The following is a 7,500-nucleotide window of genomic DNA, read 5'->3' as shown; positions in this document are numbered from 1 at the left end:
CACATCATCAATAAGGCAAACATAAACTGGCATACCAGCAAGTCAATAAACGGGCATAGCAAATGTCTTTGAGTGTTTTATGCTTAGCTTGACAGTAATTGCCAAGAATGACCTCTAGTGTCTGCTTGTCTAGCTTGTAGAGAGAGTGAGGCTCAGGATACATTTCATGTTTGTTATGCAATGAGGTAAATTATGTTGAATGTTCTCTGTCTGTCATGATCCCAGCAACTCTGCTGTTCTTGTCTGGATTGGTTTAGTCTGCCGTTCGTGGCTGGATTAGTTTAGTCTGCTTTTCTTGGCTGGATTAGTTTAGTCTGCTGTTCTTGGCTGGATTAGGTTAGTCTGCCGTTCTTGGCTGGATTAGTTTAGTCTGCTGTTCTTGGCTGGATTAGGTTAGTCTGCTGTTCTTGGCTGGATTAGGTTAGTCTGCCGTTCTTGGCTGGATTAGTTTAGTCTGCTGTTCTTGGCTGGATTAGGTTAGTCTGCCGTTCTTGGCTGGATTAGTTTAGTCTGCTGTTCTTGGTTGGACTGGTTTAGTCTGCCGTTCTTGGCTGGATTAGTTTAGTCTGCTTTTCTTGGCTGGATTAGGTTAGTCTGCCGTTCTTGGCTGGATTAGTTTAGTCTGCTGTTCTTGGCTGGATTAGGTTAGTCTGCCGTTCTTGGCTGGATTAGTTTAGTCTGCTGTTCTTGGTTGGACTGGTTTAGTCTGCCGTTCTTGGCTGGATTAGTTTAGTCTGCCGTTCTTGGCTGGATTAGTTTAGTCTGCTGTTCTTGGCTGGATTAGGTTAGTCTGCCGTTCTTGGCTGGATTAGTTTAGTCTGCTGTTCTTGGCTGGATTAGGTTAGTCTGCCGTTCTTGGCTGGATTAGTTTAGTCTGCTGTTCTTGGTTGGACTGGTTTAGTCTGCCGTTCTTGGCTGGATTAGTTTAGTCTGCTTTTCTTGGCTGGATTAGTTTAGTCTGCTGTTCTTGGTTGGACTGGTTTAGTCTGCCGTTCTTGGCTGGATTAGTTTAGTCTGCTTTTCTTGGCTGGATTAGTTTAGTCTGCTGTTCTTGGCTGGATTAGGTTAGTCTGCCGTTCTTGGCTGGATTAGTTTAGTCTGCTGTTCTTGGCTGGATTAGTTTAGTCTGCTGTTCTTGGCTGGATTAGTTTAGTCTGCTGTTCTTGGCTGGATTAGTTTAGTCTGCTGTTCTTGGCTGGATTAGTTTAGTCTGCCGTTCTTGGCTGGATTAGTTTAGTGTGCTGTTCTTGGCTGGATTAGTTTAGTCTGCTGTTCTTGGCTGGATTAGTTTAGTCTGCTGTTCTTGGCTGGATTAGTTTAGTCTGCTGTTCTTGGCTGGATTAGTTTAGTCTGCTGTTCTTGGCTGGATTAGTTTAGTCTGCTGTTCTTGGCTGGATTAGTTTAGTCTGCTGTTCTTGGCTGGATTAGGTTAGTCTGCCGTTCTTGGCTGGATTAGTTTAGTCTGCTGTTCTTGGCTGGATTAGTTTAGTCTGCTGTTCTTGGCTGGATTAGTTTAGTCTAATGTTTTTGGTTGGATTGGTTTAGTCTGCCGTTCTTGGCTGGATTAGTTTAGTCTGCTTTTCTTGGCTGGATTAGTTTAGTCTGCTGTTCTTGGCTGGATTAGGTTAGTCTGCTGTTCTTTTTTAATTTTTTCTTGGGGGTAGATCAGCTTAATATTGCAGATAGACTATAACTTCCATCAATGTAACTGTCTGCATCACTTCCAATCCCCCATGTTTTTTTATATACACTGCTCAAAAAAAGTAAGGGAACACTTAAACAACACAATGTAACTCCAAGTCAATCACACTTCTGTGAAATCAAACTGTCCACTTAGGAAGCAACACTGATTGACAATACATTTCACATGCTGTTGTGCAAATGGAATAGACAACATGTGGAAATTATAGGCAATTAGCAAGACACCCCCAATAAAGAAGTGGTTCTGCAGGTGGTGACCACAGACCACTTCTCAGTTCCTATGCTTCCTGGCTGATGTTTTGGTCACTTTTGAATGCTGGTGGTGCTTTCACTCTAGTGGTAGCATGAGACAGAGTCTACAACCCACACAAGTGGCTCAGGTAGTGCAGCTCGTCCAGGATGGCACATCAATGCGAGCTGTGGCAAGAAGGTTTGCTGTTTCTGTCAGCGTAGTGTCCAGAGCATGGAGGCGCTACCAGGAGACAGGCCAGTACATCAGGAGACGTGGAGGAGGCCGTAGGAGGGCAACAACCCAGCAGCAGGACCGCTACCTCCGCCTTTGTGCAAGGAGGAGCAGGAGGAGCACTGCCAGAGCCCTGCAAAATGACCTCCAGCAGGCCACAAATGTGCATGTGTCTGCTCAAATGGTCAGAAACAGACTCCATGAGGGTGGTATGAGGGCCCGACGTCCACAGGTGGGGGTTGTGCTTACAGCCCAACACCGTGCAGGACGTTTGGCATTTGCCAGAGAACACCAAGATTGGCAAATTCGCCACTGGTGCCCTGTGCTCTTCACAGATGAAAGCAGGTTCACACTGAGCACATGTGACAGACGTGACAGAGTCTGGAGACGCCGTGGAGAACGTTCTGCTGCCTGCAACATCCTCCAGCATGACCGGTTTGGCGGTGGGTCAGTCATGGTGTGGGGTGGCATTTCTTTGGGGGGCCGCACAGCCCTCCATGTGCTCGCCAGAGGTAGCCTGACTGCCATTAGGTACCGAGATGAGATCCTCAGACCCCTTGTGAGACCATATGCTGGTGCGGTTGGCCCTGGGTTGCTCCTAATGCAAGACAATGCTAGACCTCATGTGGCTGGAGTGTGTTAGCAGTTCCTGCAAGAGGAAGGCATTGATGCTATAGACTGGCCCGCCCGTTCCCCAGACCTGAATCCAATTGAGCACATCTGGGACATCATGTCTCGCTCCATCCACCAACGCCACGTTGCACCACAGACTGTCCAGGAGTTGGCGGATGCTTTAGTCCAGGTCTGGGAGGAGATCCCTCAGGAGACCATCCGCCACCTCATCAGGAGCATGCCCAGGCGTTGTAGGGAGGTCATACAGGCACGTGGATGCCACACACACTACTGAGCCTCATTTTGACTTGTTTTAAGGACATTACATCAAAGTTGGATCAGCCTGTAGTGTGGTTTTCCACTTTAATTTTGAGTGTGACTCCAAATCCAGACCTCCATGGGTTGATACATTTGATTTCCATTGATAATTTTTGTGTGATTTTGTTGTCAGCACATTCAACTATGTAAAGAAAAAAGTATTTAATAAGATTATTTCATTCATTCAGATCTAGGATGTGTTGTTTAAGTGTTCCCTTAATTTTTTTGAGCAGTGTATATACACATATACACACACACATACATACACACATACATACATACATACATACATACATTCATACATACACATACAATTCATGTTTGTTATGCAATGGGGTAAATTATGTTGAATGTTCTCTGTCTGTCATGATCCCAGCAACTCTGCTGTTCTTGGCTGGATTAGGTTAGTCTGCTGTTCTTGGCTGGATTAGTTTAGTCTGCCGTTCTTGGCTGGATTAGGTTAGTCTGCCGTTCTTGGCTGGATTAGTTTAGTCTGCTGTTCTTGGCTGGATTAGCTTAGTCTGCCGTTCTTGGCTGGATTAGTTTAGTCTGCCGTTCTTGGCTGGATTAGGTTAGTCTGCTGTTCTTGGCTGGATTAGTTTAGTCTGCTGTTCTTGGCTGGATTAGTTTAGTCTGCTGTTCTTGGCTGGATTAGCTTAGTCTGCCGTTCTTGGCTGGATTAGTTTAGTCTGCCGTTCTTGGCTGGATTAGGTTAGTCTGCTGTTCTTGGCTGGATTAGTTTAGTCTGCCGTTCTTGGCTGGATTAGGTTAGTCTGCTGTTCTTGGCTGGATTAGTTTAGTCTGCTGTTCTTGGCTGGATTAGGTTAGTCTGCTGTTCTTGGCTGGATTAGTTTAGTCTGCCGTTCTTGGCTGGATTAGGTTAGTCTGCCGTTCTTGGCTGGATTAGTTTAGTCTGCCGTTCTTGGTTGGATTAGTTTAGTCTGCCGTTCTTGGCTGGATTAGTTTAGTCTGCTGTTCTTGGCTGGATTAGTTTAGTCTGCCGTTCTTGGTTGGATTAGTTTAGTCTGCTGTTCTTGGCTGGATTAGTTTAGTCTGCTGTTCTTGGCTGGATTAGTTTAGTTTGCCGTTCTTGGCTGGATTAGTTTAGTCTGCCGTTCTTGGCTGGATTAGGTTAGTCTGCTGTTCTTGGCTGGATTAGTTTAGTCTGCTGTTCTTGGCTGGATTAGGTTAGTCTGCCGTTCTTGGCTGGATTAGTTTAGTCTGCCGTTCTTGGCTGGATTAGTTTAGAATGCCGTTCTTGGCTGGATTAGGTTAGTCTGCCGTTCTTGGCTGGATTAGTTTAGTCTGCTGTTCTTGGCTGGATTAGTTTAGTCTGCTGTTCTTGGCTGGATTAGTTTAGTCTGCCGTTCTTGGCTGGATTAGTTTAGTCTGCTGTTCTTGGCTGGATTAGTTTAGTCTGCTGTTCTTGGCTGGATTAGTTTAGTCTGCTGTTCTTGGCTGGATTAGTTTAGTCTGCTGTTCTTGGCTGGATTAGTTTAGTCTGCTGTTCTTGGCTGGATTAGTTTAGTATGCTTTTCTTGGCTGGATTAGTTTAGTTTGCTGTTCTTGGCTGGATTAGTTTAGTTTGCTGTTCTTGGCTGGATTAGTTTAGTATGCTTTTCTTGGCTGGATTAGTTTAGTCCGTAAGGTGGAGACAGGGTCACTCACGACAGCTTCACAGGAAATCACATTCTTGATTTGGTGTGTGTGTTTTAGTGTGTGTGTTTTAGTGTGTGTGTTTTAGTGTGTGTGCGTGCGTGTGTGCGTGTGTATATGTGTGTGAACTACATTTACGTTTTAACTATCCCACCATGACCCTCTTTATCTTTCTAACTCTAATCCATTTCCTCCTTATCTTTCCCCTCCTTATCTTCCCCTCCTTATCTTTCCCCTCCTTATCTTTCCCCTCCTTATCTTCCCCTCCTTATCTTTCCCCTCCTTATCTTTCCCCTCCTTATCTTTCCCCTCCTTATCTTCCCCTCCTTATCTTCCCCCTCCTTATCTTTCCCCTCCTTATCTTTCCCCTCCTTATCTTCCCCTCCTTATCTTTCCCCTCCTTATCTTCCCCTCCTTATCTTTCCCCTCCTTATCTTTCCCCTCCTTATCTTTCTCCTCCTAATCTTTCCCCTCCTAATCATTCTCCTCCTTATCTTTCTCCTCCTAATCTTTCCCCTCCTAATCTTTCTCCTCCTTATCTTCCCCTCCTAATCTTTCCCCTCCTTATCTTTCTCCTCCTTATCTTCCCCTCCTAATCTTTCTCCTCCTTATCTTTCTCCTCCTAATCTTCCCCTCCTAATCTTTCCCCTCCTTATCTTTCCCCTCCTTATATTTCTCCTCCTTATCTTTCTCCTCCTTATCTTTCCCCTCCTTATCTTTCCCCTCTGCATGACTGTGCTCTCTAACAGGTTGAACTCACAGACAGCGGTTAGCAGAGAGGACAGGACAGGAGCACCCTACATCCCTCCCAGACGCTCTCTGATTTGATGGATAAATGAATCCCTCCTAAGTGAACCATGTCAGTGTAAAGCCTCTGTGTTTGATGTGATGCAACAGTCTACCTCGATGACGCAGTAAGGTAAGCCTTGTCAGAACCAGAATGGAGCCTTTCTCCTGTTTCTGTAGTGACGCAGCTTGATGTAAAAGTATACACCCCTGGACAGGCTGTAGTCTGACGCAGGCCCTTACCAGGGATGGAACCCCCAACCTTCCAATCTAAGGGCAGACACTCTCACAACAAGGCCACTGATTTGGTCCAATGACGCAGAGTCCTCCAGAAATAACAGAACCTGTCCTCATTCAGGAACAACCTGGGGAATATGCTCTTTTTACAATGTCCTGTTTAGCTTTCAGTATGACATTGAGGTTACTCAATGTCAACATGCTGGTCTTGAACTGATAGCTTGCCCCAAAACCAAAGTTGGTAAGACGTTTTAAAGTGGACCTAAAAGATGGTTGCGATGAGTACATATTCCACGCTATCTATATGTCCTGTGGATACAGCTAAATGCCTCTGTCAAATTAATGGGAAAGATACTATAGACACATACGGTTACAAAATTCTGGTAACTTTCCCCAAATTCCCAGGTTTTCCAGAAATCCCGGAAGTTTCCTGGAATTATGAGGGAATCTTTCAACCAGTATTTCTGCAAATGTTATAACCTTACTATAGGCAGATAAGTAGCGCAGTAGGAGTCTCACCTTTGACCTGCATCAACATGAGGTTCTTGTAGGGCACAGCGCTGTTGTTGGACATCTGCTCTGAGATGTTGACGCTCCTCAGACTCACGTTGTTTAAGTTCTCCTTACTGGCCAGCCCAGCCAGGGCCGCATCTGAGTACTCCGAACTCTTATTCACTAAAACACACAGGAGTAGAACTCTTATTCACTAAAACACACAGGAGGAGGACTCTTATTCACTAAAACACACAGGAGGAGGACTCTTATTCACTAAAACAAACAGGAGGACTCTTATTCACTAAAACACACAGGAGGAGGACTCTTATTCACTAAAACAAACAGGAGGAGGACTCTTATTCACTAAAACAAACAGGAGGACTCGTATTCACTAAAACACACAGGAGGAGGACTCTTATTCACTAAAACAAACAGGAGGAGGACTCTTATTCACTTAAACAAACAGGAGGAGGACTCTTATTCACTAAAACAAACAGGAGTAGAACTCTTATTCACTAAAACAAACAGGAGTAGAACTCTTATTCACTAAAACAAACAGGAGGAGTACACTTATTCACTAAAACAAACAGGAGTAGAACTCTTATTCACTAAAACAAACAGGAGGAGGACTCTTATTCACTGAAACAAACAGGAGGAGGAGTGAGTAGTGTGTGGGCCAAATATTAAGGGTGCACACACACAGATTGTGTGCTTAGGTAAAACTTCCAGTGATATAAGATATCAAGATAAAGCCTTCTGATGGCATGTAGCCAAACCTTTGAAATTGCCTCTCTAATACATGTAACACACATACATGTAACACACATACATGTAAAACACGTACATGTAACATACACACACACACTCACACTTCTCATCCTTCATCCTCTTGCTCTCTATGAGGCCGATGTTGAGTCTATGCTCAGTGTACTCGTGTCTGATGTCCTCCCTTGCCGCCAGCATCTTCAGAGGGTTCTTAGACGACTGGACGTTCCTAGACGGTCTCACTGCCCGTTTGTGCTGCGCTATGGTTGAGGTCAACCTGGATAGGGAAAGAGAAGGGGGCGAAAGAGACGGGGCGAGGGACAGAGGGACAGAGAGACAGAGGGAGGGACAGAGAGAGAGAAAGGGACAGAGGGAGAGAGAGAGAGAAAGGGACAGAGAGACAACGGGACAGAGAAAGAGAAAGGGACAGAGGGGGAGAGGGACAGAGGGAGAGGGAGAGAGGAAGA

General features: G+C 45.3%; 1 protein-coding gene across 1 annotated transcript in view; it reads right to left on the bottom strand.

Moving 5' to 3' along the window:
- LOC311150658 (uncharacterized protein) overlaps positions 1–7,500 on the bottom strand; it is a gene marked incomplete at both ends in the record, with an annotated part of 102,723 nt that overhangs the window by 14,805 nt on the left and 80,418 nt on the right. The window contains 2 exon segments of the mRNA XM_084188156.1: positions 6,293–6,448; positions 7,138–7,310. Of these exon segments, the coding sequence (XP_084044282.1) occupies positions 6,293–6,448; positions 7,138–7,310 (329 nt within the window).

Source organism: Coregonus lavaretus, assembly GCF_964263955.1.
Source record: "Coregonus lavaretus genome assembly, chromosome: 23".
Classification (NCBI taxonomy): Eukaryota; Metazoa; Chordata; class Actinopteri; order Salmoniformes; family Salmonidae; genus Coregonus; species Coregonus lavaretus.
Note: the sequence above shows the minus strand (reverse complement) of the source record. Positions and strands in the feature narration are given on the sequence as shown.